Below are 19,215 nucleotides of genomic sequence, written 5' to 3' on the forward strand. Positions count from 1 at the left end.
GTTTGGGGCTCATTTTTCAATTGCAATTTTTAATGGAAAAAAGAGTCAAGGGAAGAGAGAAAAAACTGGGTAAGTAGGGAAAGCCAAATGAATTCACAGAGAATGACTGAGAGCAGTGATGGCAGCGATGCGGTCACAGTCCACACTTTAAAGCATTCCCAGGTACCAGACAGAGAAAGAAACAGGGAGGTGGGTGGGCGACGGGGGTTAAAAAATGTCCAAGAAGATTTAATCTTCCTTATAAGGTAGAAAATACAAACTAAAAATTGCTCTTCATCCAGTGTTGATAACAACATACAATCACATTTAAAAAAAAATGGCAAGAAAAAAAAAAAAGTGCAATCGCACTCACACACTTACATACTTACAATTACTTTTAGGTTTTTGAGAAAGAAAACAAAAAAGTGCAAGCAAAATCACAGAACGACAATTTACAAGAAAGTCAGACAGTGGCCCAAGTCTCCATGCCCAGGTGGGGCCTTTCCATCCAGCAGCCAAAGATCAGGGCAAACTGTGGGTCCTGTGGATCCGGATGTGGCTTTTGTTACCTCCACTCCTCACACCTCCTTCACATTGTCTATTTTGTACAAAGTGAAGGCTCACATTTTATCAGATAATCACAGCCCAACAAAGCTTCCCCACCTTCCCCAGAGAGTACAATCAAAATGAGTTTGACTCCACCACGATTATCCCAGTGCCAAGAAGGCTCCTTGTAAAAGGCTATTCAATTCCCCCTGACATTTTCTTCACTCACCATTCAAAAGACAAACATTTCCATTATTTTCCAAGTAAGGCTCATCAAGAAACATTTCCACTCAAGCACACTTCAAGTCTAAATGTTAGCTCTGACTGGTTAATGATGATAAACAATAAGTCATTGGAAACTGGTTTTGTGAAGAAAATATCATCCTGATTTAACACAGGATAATATAAAGGGTGTTATTCAAGTGCAAGATGTGAATTCTGTAAACTCAAGTACAGTGAGGTGAACATAACTCCAGTGCAGTTTTCTGAGCTCTAGGTCAGTTTGCCCTTTTTGTCATTTTTTCCTTTTTATGACTACAAGCTGCCATTTCATCCCAACCTTCTTCCATTTTATACCCATGTATTTATCCAATGCATAGCCTAATTTGGCTTGGAAGATACGTTTTTGTTTTTTAAGAATTATGAAGATAAATAATTGTAAAATGCTCAAATATTAATTATAATTTCATTAAATTCTATATTATTCTAAACAATTTTATTGCACAGACAGATTATGAACCCTAATAACAGCAGATTAACTATGAGTGACTTTCTGCTGATAATACTGAGGTCATTTATTTACATTTTCTTATGGTAAACTATTATTGGATTACAGAATATTACTTTTAATCAGGTGTCATGGTGGGTACAGAATGCCCCCAGTATGGGTACGAACTGATATGTGGTCTGTATGTAGGTCTTCTGGCAAACAGAACCTTTATTGGGTACTAATTTAAAATTGGAAAAGCACAAAATGGCAAAGGGATGAAATGACCAGCATCACTTAGTGTGCCATGCAACTAGCTCCTCTTAGAAACCTGCTTTTAAAAAAAATACTGTTTTGGTTCATTTTGCATTTTCAACGTTTCTTTAGAAGTAGAGCTAGGGCTAGGGTTCCCAATTGCACACAAAAAACACACTCAGGATCCAAATGTAGCCACACTGTGTAATGTGCAACAAAACAAAAGAAAAAAACTTCAAACATAATGATAATGAAAGTAAGGTTAAGTTTTGTAACTGAAAAAACAAGCTTGAGCATTTCATGTGTCATTCATGCACGCTTGGAGTTACTCTGAGCGGAGGTAGTGTCACAGCTCGTTCACCTGCAGTCCTTTTCTATCAGGCAGCCTGAACGGTTACAGTTTAGGTAAACTCGCACAAACTGACTGATTTCTCATCTTCCATTGAGGACATGATTTAAATGAGATGTTTAACCAAATTCAATTGAGTTCTACTCTGTTGTAGCAAGTGATTTGGAAATGCTGAGTGGATCTTTCTTACTCAGCACGTTTCCCATCAAGTGTGACCATTAAAGTGGCTTTATTAAATCCAGTCAAACTGGTTATAGATAAAAACAATGGGTTGAAATTGCAGACAGCAAAAAAACAATGTGCTAACATACTGAGGCCAATATGATAAACGATACTGTTTTGAGCAAAATGAGGATAACATTGCAGCATATTTTGGCCAATTTCAGGGCTGCCCAATATATTTGAAATATATTGTCATTTCAGTGTCAGTGTGTACACTATTTACATCAGGAAGGACAGCTAAAATAGCCAAATTTGATGACCATTATATTCCATGCGACATAAATTCCAGTAGTACACTCAGCCTGTGGGATGGAGCTTCAATGCTGTGGATGCCTCTCACCTGACACAAATCATAGGGTCCAAGATGTTAAAGACATCAGAGAGTGATTGTTATGAACAATAAAGAAGAGAGGGGCAGCAAAAATCTCTATAAATATATCTGATGTTGTCATTGTAGAATTCAACAATAATATTATAGATACATGATCTCCTAATTATGTGCAGCCCTAGTTAATGTGGCCCACTAACCCAAAATGTAATACTTCTGTGAGGTATGTGAATGTTATATCCAGGCCACACTATTGCGTATCTGCCGTTGTTTCAATGTCAGAGGAAGATACAATGCCTTAGGAAAATAACATACCATCAGCATTTGACACTGAGCATATAGTTTGATCACCACATAAGCCAGGCTAACATAGATTTTTAGGACATGTTAAAACATTCCATGTATGCAGTATGCATGTGCAAATGCTACAGAACTGGAACAACTGCAACTCAGATCACCTGGAGGTACTCATAAAACATTAAAATTTAATTCCCAGATGGTCTGTTCACTTAAATATATATTAAAAAAATTAGATCGTGACATCCTGGCAAAAGTAGCCATACCCTGTTGTGACACAGCAGAACACTGTGAATGCAACACTTTTGATCCTTATTCACATGCACTGTTCAGAAAAGGAGTTCATCAGATGTGTGATAGATACTTCAAATACATGACATTGCTTGACATTCCACAAACCTCCCCTTTTTTCCTAACATTTAGACCAATGAAATCTGTATTTTCCAATACTCCAGCATAAATGGCAATACAGGAAAGAGAGTGAAAGCAGCATAGGTGAATGAATCTAGTAACTATTGACATTATGCTTAGATGCTACCTTAGGTGTGCTGACATAAAAATGAATAAGTACATCGACAGAATTAATTTGCCTTAGAAACTGTAGTAAAACACAAATTTCTGCATTACTAAGACTACTGACTGACATTAGAATTTATGGAAAAAAGTATTTCCCAATAGCACCCAAAACCTGGTTAAAATGTTTTTTACGCTTTATGGTGGAAAATCTTATTTCCATTTACATTTTTTTTAACCAAAGCTGAATGTTTCTGAAAACTCTTGGATGGAAAAAACTTAGATATATGTTTAGCTAGCTTGAAACTGAAAGTGATGCCTCAAACCTTTAAATACTTGCCACAAATCGGCATGACCATAGACTTCCATAGACTTCCTGTGCATATCTTTACACGTTTCTTCACTCATTCAGTGAATGGGGATCTATGCTAATCTGTTCTCACCAACATCAACCTGCCAGCAGATGGCCCTGAGCAGCTAGATAACATCATAGCCAACTGTAATACTGTATTAATTCATATACACAGGTTTAAATCAAGGGCTTGCTAAATTGCATTTGTACACGCTTGTAATAACTTTCTACCTTCTTCACTTGATCTACCTTCCCACAGCTGAAATTACACAGCTAGTGTGGCAAGTGAAACAGTCATTCACAAGAGGCCTGGCTGTTTCTATCTAACCGCTACACTGGTACATCACAGCTCTGGAAAACAATCCATGAAGCTACAGCCAACAAGTGGTCCAGAATAGTTCTTCCAGTATCCTGGACTGAAGTCTTTTTAAGAAGCATAATAATACCAAGCTTGCCTTAAACTCCACAGAGCAGTACTATAAGAGCTGCATTTGTTTAGATTCTTAGGTGGCAACAGAAGTTGTTTACTGTTTACTGCTGTGAGTATTGCCAGAAAAAGTAGGTGTACTAAGTGGTGACCATGTAGTGTGTCAGGTTTGTCTATTTTTCTGTTTGTGTTTTGTTACTTTGTAAAGAGGGAAAATGAACAGGTTTAAAGAATACATCTTAATTATATAGCTAAGCTATCCGTGATAGAAAATATCAAAGTATTCACCTCTCCACCTCAAGCTTGTTTCCATTATGTCACCCTGAACCTTCATACCTCGAAACCTAATTAACCTGAACCCTTAAAGTCCCCGTGGCTGTTTGTCATATACGTTTCAGCTGCGATTCTGTTTAGGTTAAATCGATTTGGTGGGGGTCGCTCATCCTCAATAGGCTACTGTCAATGTTGCTGCTTTAAACAGACAAAAAATACATTTTATAAATTCAGTCCATTAATTGTCTTTTGACAAATCTGTCAACTTATAGCTTAACTGGCCCTCACCAGTGTTCAGATCTTTGGAATTTTAAAAATCCAATCTTTTCCCAATCTGTGAATGCACCGCATCCAAGCCCTACCAACTCCTAATGACAACAACAGTCTTCAGTGTTGAAGTTATTAAGTTATTAAGGGACGTACACTCTATGTCACCCATTTTCAGTATGAGTGAAGTGTTTAAAAATAAGGTGAGAGGAAGCACAAAAACTGAGAACTCATTTAAAGAAAAATGAATAAGAATAAGAAAATTTGTACTATCTACAACATGTCAGGACAGGTCTGCAAATACCGATATAATAAAAAAATAAATAAAATAACAAGGATCTAAAATTAGTTTGTCTAAATTAAGTTCACGCCAAACTGAGAAAGATGGCACAGTTATATCTTTGCGCACAAATGCAGATTTCCTTGCTTCAATGCTTTTGTTGAGGGTGAGAGATGAAAAGGATCTTAAATTAGGAATTGTGGAAATGGAAGTGCTCTACAGACATAACTCATAAATCTTTTAAAGCAGTTACACTTTAAAACAAAATCCAAATCATCCCAAAATTCAAAAGAAAAATGGAAAAATAGCAGATGTAAAAAAATAAAGCTATTGCAATGTGGCCCAAAAGAGAATTGCAAACACAGCTACATGCCTTGTTTCTTTTAAACATAAAACCGGTTAACAATTCGCATGTATTATAAAGAAATATAACTTTGATTGGAAGATTTAGTGTACTCCTTCTGTCGTTGCTAAATGTTGAAAGCCGAAGTTGTTCATTTAAAGACTCTTACAGTTAAAGTTTGCAGAAAATATAAACAGTATAGGAGCTTAATCTGGGATGACTGAAAAATTATACTGGGAATATTCATTGAGTCCAAAATTCATAGCACCTTCCCTTCACAAAGCTTGAAACTGAAGGTTCGAGGTAATATCAATAGTTCCCTACCAGGACTGCTTTCTGGGACAGATTTCTAAACATGTTATGTAGCTTTGGAACGTAGCTTGTCTTGCTATGTCTTAAATAAACACAATTAGGCTGCTCTGACCTTTAAAGCTTTAAAATTAAATAGAGGATATGGCTGTGAGAAGGAAGTTGCCTATGTTTACAGTGGATAATCAAAGCAGAGACATTGTAAAATGCTGCACAGTAAGATCGGAATTTTCAAACTGTTCATTTAACACATTATGGGTATTTTTTTACCAGGGAGTTGAGATCGAAGACTTTCAGTGGGACTTGTAGCTCAGCCAGCCTGCCTATATGGTTAAATCCTCAGTTCACCTGCCTGCTATTTGTCTTCTTCACAGATCAAACTCATATTTAACTGGCCACCGTCTCTGTACTGCTCAAAGAAACTCACAAACATACACAGGCACAAACAGAGCTTTAAACTCACAAAGGGTGGCTACAGAGTTCGTATCACAAACACATTATTGCGAATTAAGTGTGCTTTCTTTTTCATTTCAATTAAAAGTTTTTTTTAAAAGAATGAAAATAACAACATGCAAATGAACACATAAATAATGAATCATAGAAAATATGTTTTCAGGCCTGGGCATGAGATCTGCATTATCCACACACCAGTCCTACATTCTGAAATCATAGACAACACACACCAAGCACCAGAGGTGTTACAGTCTTGCACTGGCTTTACAGTCACGGACTCGTGGGAGGACAGGTTGAATGCAAGTCAGGTAAAGGCTTGCGAGAGATGCTAAGCCGAAACTGTTATTTTTCAAATAAAAAGCTTGATCTGTTTTGAGAAAAAAATCCTCCTCTCCTTTTATCCAGGAGCCATAGCCATGCACTAAAAACCTTCAGTGTTCATCTCCAAAATGCACCATTAAATTGTGGGAACCCCATGCATGGAGAGAAAAAGGGTTGAGGTCAAAGATGGTCTGAGTTCCTCACCAGATGCTCCTTATTTACCACTGAGCCAAGTCTTTTCATTAGTTTCTAGTTCAAAAATCAGTTTTAATTCTGTACAATTCACTCCCTCGTTGAAAGAGACACCCAGACAAATACCAGAGGGGAGTTCAGCATCTCTGCAGCTCTGCCATACACAAAGGAGGACAGAGAGAAGAAAATAACATTTTGGTTGAATGTACATTTCACAGTTGGGAAAACACTGAGACACACTGCTCCATGGTTCTCCACTGGCTTGTCCTCTCTCGAACATGTCACCATCTTATTATTTTTTACTCACTGCTTCACAGAGTCACAGCTGAAGATCATTAGGGCTCATCCGAGTGCCCTTATGAGGGTTCCTTTGGAGTATTATGCCTCAGAAGTGCCCTTGGCGGGCTGAAGTGTGTGTCTTGCTGGCAAACTTATTGCCGGCTGATGAATTCCTCTGCTGAGACGAAGGAGGGCGAGGCTCAAGTTAGGGTCAAGCACAAAAGGGAATTCCAGGTACAAAAGAGGACAGAGTCTGGCTCGCCGCTGGAGAGACGTTCGAGAGCAGGCGCAGCACTGTGGGTAATCTGTACGCACCAAAGGTCACAGGGACAGACTGTGGAAAGAGCGCTGACAAGAAGATCAGTATAAGGGGAGAAGTGGAGGTGCCGAAGAACATGGGAGGTGTGACAGAGAGGTGGTTTGGGAGAGGGCGAGGGGCCATGAGGACAAGCTCTGGAGATTAAGTTAGGGTGATGTAAGCTGAGGCCTTCTCCTTCAGTTGTCTCAAACACAGATGACAGCTCCAGCTCCCTGTAAGGCACACAGATCAGGAACACCACAGATCAGACGTTCAATCACCATGGTCATAAAGCCTGTTGGATTAACTTCTTCTCTCACACAGAGAGCTGAGTAACACTGTAAATTAAAGCTCGGTGAAGAAACACCACATGCTGTGTCTGTGGTTTGTAGATGCAGGGGATTTCACAAGCAGTTTGGTCTGCAGTGCGGTTCCAGATTTTGTGACATTTATTAACGGTCTTGCAGCCAGAACTGAATTTAACCTTAACCTTAATGCTTCAAAGTGGTTGCGAATCCTGCTAAGAGGAGTAAGTACAGCCCAGATGCTAAAGCACACACCATGTAGGTTTACCTACCATGAGACAGAACCCGAGTGTTCACCTCAAACAAAAGGCTGGCTTTCAGATATTGTTTCTTGTACATTAAAAGGCATCTCGTGTGTGTGGGCAGAGTTTGACACTGTTACCAAGTGTTAAACACAAGTGGCACTGCTACTGTATCGCCAGCCACTTTTACCATGGAAACAGGTTATCTGTCCACAGCTCATTTCCATGACAACACCATCAAACACGCTGTGGCAGCCATCTTATGTGGAAAAATGACAGTTTGATTTAAATTGATGTTCCTGTACAATTAATGGGATCATAGCCACAGTGCCAACTCTCTCTCTCATTCCCTCAGCCTGGTGCATTCAGACTAAGACGTTCCAGCAAAGAGTTGCGGGTTACTCACTGTTAGTTTTTCCTTGCATAGAAAAGTGTGTGACAAAAACATGGCGGCTCTCCTGAGAGCAAAAAAAGACCATGCCTAAAATGTTCTCAGATGATAGTTCTGGTTGGTGCAGTGTGACCAAGCCTGTGAACCCCTTAAAAGCAGTAAAACTCGACTACACCCCTGTATTAATGAACCAACTGTTAGTGCGTACCCTCTGGTGGTTCAGACATGGGAGGGCTCAGACAGTACATGTGGTAGCCTCTGTCGCAATCGTCACAGAATAACAGCTGGTCCTGCAACACAACAGAACAACAGATCTTAACAATAGTAACATGAACAACTTTGAAACTACAGCTACGGACTCAACAACACACAGATTTATTGCAGCAGGGCTGTATGAAGCGTGTCCCTGGGCTATGTGGGAATTGTAAATTCGCTTGATTTCAGTAATAACTGGTAACAATGTGGACCTTTAAAAAGGGAGTTTAAGAAGAAACTTAAGAAACTAAAACCCTTCTTCGGTTTGTTCTCCAAATCCTGCAACTACCATCTTAAGTATTTCTTTGAATGTGCAATTATTGCCTGGGTAACACTATTTCTCTGGGATTATATGCTATAATATATCAGTAGTTACAGATTCTGACAAATTTGTTACGCTTAGAGGCCAATAAAAGGATGATTAATTACACCAAAATAGTTATTCAATAAAAAGCAGTAAAGAAATGTATACCTGCATGTTTTTAGTAAGTGGTGGAAATTAAGTAAAATTAATTTGTGTGAAAAGAAATGATTTCTCATTTATTTAACAAGCACATACAAAGGTGCAACAGGAAGAACTGCAGCCTTGCCAGGATTGTAAAGTAAAATCTATTCTAGAATTTGGGGGAGCTTCCCATCTAGTGGACTGAGACTGGAGTGGACGCATCAAGAGTCACTACGCACAGACGAATCCTGCACATAGGCTACAAATGCTGCATTCCACCTGTTAAGCCACCCCTGAACCAGACACAACATAAGGAGGAGAAATAAATATGTATGTATGTATATACAGTACAGACCAAAAGTTTGGACACACCTTCTCATTCAAAACTTTGTCTTTGTTTTCATGACTATGAATATTGTAGCTTCACACTGAAGGCATCAAAACTATGAATAAACACATGTGGAATTATATAGTGAACAAAAAAGTGTGAAACAACTGAAAATATGTCTTATATTCTAGGTTCTTCAAAGTAGCCACCTTTTGCTTTGATTACTGCTACGCACACTCTTGGCATTCTGTTGATGAGCTTCAAGAGGTTGTCACCTGAAAGGGTTTTCACTTCACAGGTGTGCCCTGTCAAGTTTAATAAGCGGGATTTCAAGCCTTATAAATGGGGTTGGGACCATCAGTTGTGTTGTGCAGGAGGTGTATACAGTACACAGCTCATAGTCCTACTGAATAGACTGTTAGAATTTGTATTATGGCATGAAAAAAGCAGCTAAGTAAAGAAAAACGAGTGGCCATCATTACTTTAAGAAATGAAGGTCAGTCAGTCCGAACAATTGGGAAACTTTGAAAGTGCTACAAGCGCTACAAAGAAACTGGCTCACATGAGGGCCGCCCCAGGAAAGGAAGACCAAGAGTCACCACTGCTGCGGACGATAAGTTCATCCGAGTCACCAGCCTCAGAAATCGCAAGTTAACAGCAGCTCAGATTAGAGAACAGGTCAATGCCACACAGAGTTCTAGCAGCAGACACATCTCTAGAACAACTGTTAAGAGGAGACTGTGTGAATCAGGCCTTCATGGTAAAATAGCTGCTAGGAAACCACTGCTGAGGACAGGCAACAAACAGAAGAGACTTGTTTGGGCTAAAGAACACAAGGAATGGACATTAGACCAGTAGAAATCTGTGCTTTGGTCTGATGAGTCCAGGTTTGAGATCTTTGGTTCCAACCACCGTGTCTTTGTAGAAGAGGTGAACGGATGGACTCTACATGCCTGGTTCCCACCGTGAAGCATTGAAGAGGAGGTGTAATGATTTGGGGGTGCTTTGCTGGTGACACTGTTGGGGATTTATTCAAAATTGAAGGCATACTGAACCAGCATCTTGCAGCATCTACCACAGCATCTTGCAGCAGCATGCTATTCCATCCGGTTTGTGTTTAGTTGGACCATCATTTATTTTTCAACAGGACAATGACCCCAAACTCACCTCCAGGCTGTGTAAGGGCTATTTGACCAAGAAGGAGAGTGATGGGGTGCTGCGCCAGATGACCTGGCCTTCACAGTCACCCGACCTGAACCCAATCGAGATGATTTGGGGTGAGCTGGACCGCAGAGTGAAGGCAAAAGGGCCAACAAGTGCTAAGCATCTCTGGGAACTCCTTCAAGACTGTTGGAAAACCATTTCAGGTGACTACCTCTTGAAGCTCATCAACAGAATGCCAAGAGTGTGTGGAGAAGCAATCAAAGCAAAAGGTGGCTACTTTGAAGAACCTAGAATATAAGACATATTTTCAGTTGTTTCACACTTTTTTGTTCAGTATATAATTCCACGTGTTAATTCATAGTTGTGATGCCTTCAGTGTGAAGCTACAATATTCATAGTCATTAAAATAAAGAAAACTCTTTGAATGAGAAGATGTGTCCAAACTTTTGGTCTGTACTGTATATACATATATATATATATATATATATATATATATATATATATATATATATATATATACAGGGGTTGGACAATGAAACTGAAACACCTGTCATTTTAGTGTGGGAGGTTTCATGGGTAAATTGGACCAGCCTGGTAGCCAGTCTTCATTGATTGCACATTGCACCAGTAAGAGCAGAGTGTGAAGGTTCAACTAGCAGGGTAAGAGCACAGTTTTGCTCAAAATATTGAAATGCACACAACATTATGGGTGACATACCAGATTTTAAAAAAAGACAAATTGTTGGTGCATGTCTTGCTGGCGCATCTGTGACCAAGACAGCAAGTCTTTGTGATGTATCAAGAGCCACGGTATCCAGGGTAATGTCAGCATACCACCAAGAAGGACGAACCACATCCAACAGGATTAACTGTGGACGCAAGAGGAAGCTGTCTGAAAGGGATGTTCGGGTGCTAACCCGGATTGTATCCATAAAACATAAAACCACGGCTGCCCAAATCAGGCCGAATTAAATGTGCACCTCAACTCTCCTGTTTCCACCAGAACTGTCCGTCGGGAGCTCCACAGGGTCAATATACACGGCCGGGCTGCTATAGCCACACCTTTGGTCACTCATGCCAATGCCAAATGTCGGTTTCAATGGTGCAAGGAGCGCAAATCTTGGGCTGTGGACAATGTGAAACATGTATTGTTCTCTGATGAGTCCACCTTTAGTGTTTTCTCCACATCCGGGAAAGTTACGGTGTGGAGACGCCCCAAAGAAGCGTACCACCCAGACTGTTGCATGCCCAGAGTGAAGCATGGGGGTGGATCAGTGATGGTTTGGGCTGCCATATCATGGCATTCCCTTGGCCCAATACTTGTGCTAGATGGGCGCGTCACTGCGAAGGACTACCGAACCATTCTTGAGGACCATGTGCATCCAATGGTTCAAACATTGTATCCTGAAGGCGGTGCCGTGTATCAGGATGACAATGCACCAATACACACAGCAAGACTGGTGAAAGATTGGTTTGATGAACATGAAAGTGAAGTTGAACATCTCCCATGGCCTGCACAGTCACCGGATCTAAATATTATTGAGCCACTTTGGGGTGTTTTGGAGGAGCGAGTCAGGAAAAATTTTCCTCCACCAGTATCACGTAGTGACCTGGCCACTATCTTGCAAGAAGAATGGCTTAAAATCCCTCTGACCACTGTGCAGGACTTGTATATGTCATTCCCAAGACGAATTGACGCTGCATTGGCCGCAAAAGGAGGCCCTACACCATACTAATAAATTATTGTGGTCTAAAACCAGGTGTTTCAGTTTCATTGTCCTTTCGTATATATATATATATATGAAAGTAAAGTTTGCTTTTTATTTGGAAATCATGGTCCCAGAGTCTGGAGGAAGAGTGGAGAGGCATAGAATCTATGTTACTTAAAGTCCAGTGTGAAGTTTCCAATGAGTGATGATTTGGGGTGCCATGTCATCTGCTGGTGTTGGTCCTCAGCAGAGCCACAGGTTGAGGTGGCTACCACGCTGTATGTGATGTAGTGATTCATACAAAAGGAGCCCCAACCTGCTTAAACTGTACAGTACTTGGACATAATTTTTAGTCGACTCACATTTTTAGGGTTAAAAACCTTTTTCGTTGGTTTTTATAAAATATTTAATCTTTTCAAAAATGTGAATGATGGGTGTGATTAGGTATTGGCCAATATTATTAACAACAAAAGTAAATCCTTGAAGTATATCACTCTGTATGTAATGAATCTATATATGAGTTTCATTTTTGATTAAAATTACTGGAATAAATGAACCTTAGGATCCCTAAGCTCCGTGGCCTATACACTGAATGTGCAGTGTGCATGTGTATGTTTGTGTGTGTGTGTGTGTCTGTGTGTGTGTGTGTGTGTGTGTGTGTTTGTGTGTGTGTGTGTGTGTGCAGCCACTTGTGTTTAGAATGAACATGTTGCATGATGAAGGGATCCTACGTCATTCTCAGAGGTGCCACACAGGCTGCAGGACTTGCACTCGATGCACTGCCAGCGATAAGTCCTCACCGCAGCCGTCATGTTCACTGTGAACTGCAGGCAGGACGGGTGGCCTGGGCGCACACACACACACACACACACACACACACACACACACGCGCACACATGCACACACACATATTCATGCACACAAGCACATGGCCACACAGTTTTTTTTTACTGTCATTGCTTCTGTGTTTCCAGAATAATCATTCACCGTCAACATTATTTACCTTAACAACAGTTTGTATGAGTCATGCTAGAGAAGTTAAATTCAATATGGGTATTTATAAAACATCTGTAATAATGCAATAGTCACCATTTACTTTAGGAAAAAGTACATTCAGAAAGTTAATCATTTAATTCAGCAGAAGTAAGTATTAAAACTATTTAACCATCCTTTTACAATTTTACTTTACAGGTACATCTAAAGAACAGAAAGTGAAACTCATATATAGATTCATTACACATAGTGTGGAATATTTCAAACCTTTATTTGCTGTAATTTTGATGACTATGGCTCACTGATCATGAAAATCCAAAATTCAGTGTGTCAGAAAATTTGAATATTTTAAAGAAGTTAAATATTGGAAAGTTATGGTGCCAAACCCTAATCAGCTAATTAACTTAAATCATCTGCAAAGGTTTCCTGAGCCTCTAAATGGTCTCAGTCTAAGTCAGTGGCTACACAGTCATGGGGAAGACTGTTGACTGGACAGATGTCCAAAAGACAGTCACTAACGCCCTCAACAAGAAGGATATGCCACAAAAGTTCATTGCTAAAGAAGCTGGTTGTTCCCAGACAGCTGTATCCAAGCATATTGATAGAAAGTTGAGTAGAAGAAAAAAGTGTGGTGGGAAAATTGCACCAGCAACAGGGAGAACTGCAGCCTTGAGATGATTGTAAAACAAGATCCATTTAAGAATTTGGGAGAGGTTCACAAGGAGTGGACTGAGGCTGGAGTCAGTGCATCAAGAGCCACTATGCACAGACAACTCCTGCCTGAGCTAAGGAGAAAAAGAACTGGACTGTTGCTCAGAGGTCCAAAGTCATCTTTTGTAGTTGAAAGTAAAGTTTACTTTTTATTTGAAATCAAGGTCCCAGAGTCAAGAGGAAGAGTGCAGAGGCCCAGAATCCACGTTACTTGATGTCCAGTGTGAAGTTTCCACAGTCTATGATGATTTGGGGTGCCATGTCATCTGCTGGTGTTGGTCCACTGGGTTTTCTGAAGTCCACAATCAACACAGCCATCTACCAGGACATTTTAGAGTACTTCATGCTAACGCCTACTGACAAGCTTTACGGAGATGTTGATTTCATTTTCCAGCAGGACTTGGTACCGGCCCACATTACCAAAAGCTGCTTCAGTAACCATAGTGTTATTATCCTCTATTGTTCAGCAAACTGTCCTGACCTGAATCCCATAGAGAATCTATGGAGTATTGCCAAGAGGAAGAGGAGAGTCACCAGACCCAACAAGGCAGATGATCTGAAGGCTGTTATCAAAGCAACTTGATTTTCAGGTTTTTATTATCTGAAAGCCATAATAATCAAAATAAGGGCTTGAAACATTTCATGTGTAATGAATTTATGTAAAAAGTTTCACTTTCTGAAATGAGTGACAAAACTTTCTTTCACAGTATTCAAATTTTTTATGTGCATGTAGTTTTTCTAGGTAACTAAACAGACGTGGACAAATTTGTTGGCATTCCTGGTTAAAAAGCTTTTAAAACCAATCCATATTTTATTGCAGCGGCAAAATCTCACACTGAATTATTTAGAAAAGTCCAACCTTTAATGTGAGTACTTTTATTGAGTGGGGAAAAAATCCAACTCTTGGAAAAATTTGTTTTTAACCAAATAGCATGTGGCACATCTATTGGCATCCAAAACATTGTCTTTAAAAGCAAAATTAACTGCAGTATTTTTATATTCATACTTTACTTATCTGAGGGTTAATCAGAGTTTTTAGAAGTTCTCAATTGTAACACATGACTTTCTGCTTCCCTGAAGCATAAACAGACAGATGTTTCTTTTAGGCTGGTTGAGGACAAATATTTATCCTGCCACAGCAGACAGTGAGCAGGATGTTAAGAGAGTTCAGATAATCTCCAAAGCTCTATGTTAGAGAACTGCAGCAAAAAAGGTTTTACCCTTATCTACATGCCAACCGCTGGGAGTTATGCCTGTCCTACCATCACAAACATAAATTTGTGGAGCTGACTAAACTCCTGAGACTAAAACTGAAACCCTGTACGTTTGTATGTACAAAGAAAACAATGTAAAGCATGGTGGAGGAGCTTTGATGTTATGGGCCTGTTTCAAAGAATCTCAATGCAAAGCATCATGAACTCTTTGAAGCACCAGGACACTTTAGCCAAAAATTAGGTAGCTTTTCCCAGTAAAGTGGGGTCTTTTAACAAGAATATTAATTCAAGAAATATGGACAAATCTACACATAAATGGCTCTGCTGACACAAAATAGGAGAAGATGGCCAAAGGGGGTTGTAACAATCCTTGACACCAGAGGTTTCCAGTAATTGTGCCACCTGTGATTTTATTAAAGACAATTAATTGTTAGCATGGGATTTTTCTCCCCACTCCTGCAATAAAACATACTGTTATTTTTAGGCTTTTTACACACCAGGTGTCCCAATAAATGTGGCCAATGCTGCAGATAGGAGCACATGATAAATTTGATAGATTTACTGTAACTCTTCAAGCTCTCCTAATGAGACTCCATAACCTTCATTGGAAGGAATTTGTTACACCAAAACAAATTCCTTGTATGTCCAAAAATGTACTTGGCAATAAAGTTTTTCTGATTCTGATTCTGATTGTTATTAGTTACACAGAAAAGGGACCATACCGATGTTTTTGCATTAGCCCATTCACTACAGTTCACAGAAGTGATGTTGGTTCACTTTTTTTATTTTTCAGATTAATAAAATGATAGAAGGAACAAATAAATATGTATTTGTACAGTACATGCAGTCATGCTGGATACAATAGCTCAGCACCAATTAATTACACAACATTCTGTCGTTTTACATGCAACCAAAATGTACAATAACGTTATAACAGCAAAAACAAGCTTGATGATGGGAAAATAATAGTCATTCAATAAAAAACCATCAATCATGAGCAAATGGAACCCATGACTCTGACAGATGTCCATAGACTTATGTAACAATCAATTTAAGTATTATAAAATGACAACTAGGCAAAATAAGTTATATTATACAAGGTTGTTCAAAGATGGGATTTTACTGGATCTATTTATGTAAAATGATCTAGAAGTATTTTAGTCTTAGTACAGGAGAGACGGTTTCTGCAGGTCTAGATCCCCATTTGTTTATACTGTGAGCAACATCCACCTGAACATAAGTCTACCAGCCTATATCAACATATGAAACTACAGTTAAGTAGCTTATCGTTAGCTTAGCTATTAACTTTAATGTTACACCCTCATTTGAAAATTGCTTTGCATAGAAACGTGCCAAATGCATAAACATAAAGCGTTAAGCCCCAAATTATTCAAACCCCTGGAAGATTTAGGTGTAAAACAGTTTTTATTCATTCAAAAAGTTTTTTTCTGAAAGGAAATAAGACAGGCTTCTCTCAAATGATATTAAAAAATGAGAAATGACTAACGTTTGAAAAAATAATGTGTATGTTATGAATTATATTTTAAAAAGCCATTTGGCCCTGTCTTTCAGTGTTTAACCCTTTCTCTCTCCTAGATATAGCAATTGACTGAGCTTCTACTGAGACTAACTCTATGTGCTCTCTTTCAGACTTTAACCTTGAAAACTGGCTCAGAGTTTATCTGTTCATTCTTTCTGGGTGAAATGACTAAAGGAGCTACATCCATTAAGATTTACTTTTCCATCCCCTAGAAAGTACTCCTGGATCAGTGCTTCTGTGTTCTTTTTGTGTCTCTGCTCTGTTCTCTCAAACCTCCAGTCGGTCGTGGCAGATGGACGCTCACACTGAGCCTGTTTCTGCTGGAGGTTTCTTCCTGTTAAAAGGGAGTTTTTCCTCTCCACTGTCGCTACATGCAGGCTCAGTATGAGAGATTGCTGCAAAGTCAACGCCAGTGACTGTCCACTGTCTCTACATGCTCATCCTGGAGGAGTGAATGCTGCAAGTCACTGACTGGATTCAATCAGCTGGGTTTCCTTAGACAGAAAAACCTTTTATCCAATTTGAATAAATAACTGAATCTGACTGCACTGTTCAATGGTTACGAATAATTGGAATGTATGAACCTGACTTTTGTGAAGTGCCTTGAGACAACATGTGTTGTGAATTGGCGCTATATAAATAAACTGAATTGAAAATTGAATTGAATTTTAAAAATTATTTATACCTTTTTTAGTGATCAATGGAAAACTATTGACATAACAGCAGTCCAACCCTTCTAATAACATGCATCTTACATGTTTGAACTGGTATTTTATCTTTGGTTATGGTCTCCATGTCTTTGGGGCTAGAAGACCTTTCTTACTCTGACCCTAATCTTTAGCTCCTGCTCCACAAATTCTCTATCAGGTCCAAACCTGGACTTTTGCTGGGTCACTACAAAACCTTAATATTATTTCCAGTCAGAAGAATCATGATGGGGAATTACAACTTCATTTAAACTTAAATCTGCCAGCGGTGTAGATCATTTTCGGCTTAACTGTATATGTAATTTTAATTTTTCAGTGAAACTTTGATCAGGGATGCGCAATTTTAAAAACGCCTTAGTTGTAGTGAGGTCACACAATCATCTGACACAGTATCAGCTGCTGTGTTTTGAAGTGTTGTTTCATCCCCGACACTAATTCATTTCCAATTAACACCTTAAAGCACTCAACTTGCAGTGACTGGATGATGATGTGACTTAATTTATAACTGTGTAATTTGTATCTTGAACTATGTACTCATATATGATGTTGTAGAGCATGCTCAACATATTTGCACAAAAAAACAACAACAAAATAGCTTTAGAAAAAGAATCGGTTTATGTTTTAGCTTGCTTCCAAGCAATCTGATTTTCATGCCGTAGAAGAACGAGATTTAATCACTGGAAAGAAGGTAGTAAGAAAAACACCTTAGAAGACCAAAAACCTTATATTAGATGGTTATCAGTTTTATTTAAAGGGCTAAAATACAAAAAACAATGGCATGGTCCTTTAATTTTTAAAGGGATAGTTCAGATTTTTGTTGAAGCTTCAAAATGTTATTAGCTGTGATAGGTCCTTTACCTGGAGCAGGCAGACATGATGTAGAAAAATATTTATAGCCATCGGATACATCTCAATACATAACAGGATATAAATTATCTACACCTTTCAAGAAACTTGAAAAGTATATGTATGGTTGATGTTTTTCAGCCAAATAACCTCCGTGTTGCTACGTTAAAGCTAAGTTGTTAGAGGGTGAGTATCAATCCACCAAACCTAGAAGAGCACAACTACATACCATTCTCAATGCTGTTGCACCAATGACAGCCTGACTGAAAACCCAAAGGTTTCCTCCTCTCTTGGTGGAATAGACTACACTGACAAGCGACTGATACATCCAACATCCTCAGCCAATTTACGTTTAGCAAAGCACAGATGTTGTTCAGCTTAGAAAACAATGACAAACTTCATAATGATGTCTTGTGGAAGTGAAGATGAATAATATCAGCTTTTTTAGAGTTGTATCCCACAAATGTAATTATTTTCACTGATATCAGCTAATAGAGAAGGTCTGTCTGGTTAGCTGTTAGCCTTCCACCTCTCTGAGCTTTTCCTCCTCCATATGACATCTGCGTAAGACAGGTGAGGGAACTATTACTGAAGATAACTTCACAGAACCCCACTTCTAAAAAGAAATCCGAACTAACCCTTTAAGATTGGTCAAAATGGCTGAAACTTGTATTTGTTTAAATACAAATTCTGTATTTTGCAACTGAAACATCTCCAAACTGTGGGTCATCAGATGGCTGCTTTCCTCCTGCCAATCATTCCCTTCTGCGGTGTCCTACCTGAGCGTCCACAGTCCGCACAGGAGATAAGGTCTTCGGGACAACCTGTCTTCTTTGAGCCTCCGAGGCAAAAGTCGCAGTAGCCATTGGCGATCACCGAGCCATCCGGTGCTTTCTTAGCTAAAAGAAGAAGAAGAAATAACAGGTACTTTAGCTTAATAGTTCTCCAGAGAAAAAGGGGTTGAAGAGCAAACTGTAAACTCATAAGTCAGAGTTATGAAATGTTGTCCTGGGATGGGGACCCTGTGTCAGTCTCTCGACAGTAAGATGGATTGAAAACGGGTGAAAAACTAAAAGAGATCCACAAAGCAGCCATCAGCAGGATGTGACAAAGAGTACCATGGAGTATTACTGAAGGAGTGTGATTACAGACAAAATGCTGAGATGTAAGACAAAGGAGAAGAAAAGAGACAAGTCACTAAGCCCCCGCTGTCCCTGTTGCCTCGTTACGGTTGCTTAAAACAAACATAAGTCTGCACAGTAACCAAGGACTCAAACCCAAACTTATCCAGGAAGTGTGGCCTCCTGGGGGCCAGGGAAATAATGCTTGAAGCAAAGACAAGGATGAGCAGGACATTTAAGAAAGACTAGTTTAAA

General features: G+C 39.3%; 1 protein-coding gene across 4 annotated transcripts in view; it reads right to left on the minus strand.

Annotated features, from left to right (window-relative positions):
* Positions 1–9: 9 nt before the first annotated feature.
* The window catches only part of dpf1 (double PHD fingers 1), an 88,248-nt gene continuing 69,042 nt past the window's right edge, over positions 10–19,215 (minus strand). For 3 of the 4 annotated variants that reach the window (XM_047392280.1, XM_047392282.1, XM_047392281.1), the window contains 4 exons: positions 18,619–18,738; positions 12,560–12,672; positions 8,136–8,217; positions 10–7,222 (listed from right to left, as the gene is read on the minus strand). In XM_047392280.1, coding sequence (XP_047248236.1) covers positions 7,152–7,222; positions 8,136–8,217; positions 12,560–12,672; positions 18,619–18,738 — 386 coding nt within the window. In that variant the 3' untranslated portion in view covers positions 10–7,151. The remainder of the gene's footprint in view (positions 7,223–8,135; positions 8,218–12,559; positions 12,673–18,618; positions 18,739–19,215) is intronic. The other variant, XR_007042423.1, reaches the window with a different exon arrangement.

The sequence above is a fragment of the Girardinichthys multiradiatus genome, chromosome 18 (assembly GCF_021462225.1).
Source record: "Girardinichthys multiradiatus isolate DD_20200921_A chromosome 18, DD_fGirMul_XY1, whole genome shotgun sequence".
Lineage (NCBI taxonomy): Eukaryota > Metazoa > Chordata > Actinopteri > Cyprinodontiformes > Goodeidae > Girardinichthys > Girardinichthys multiradiatus.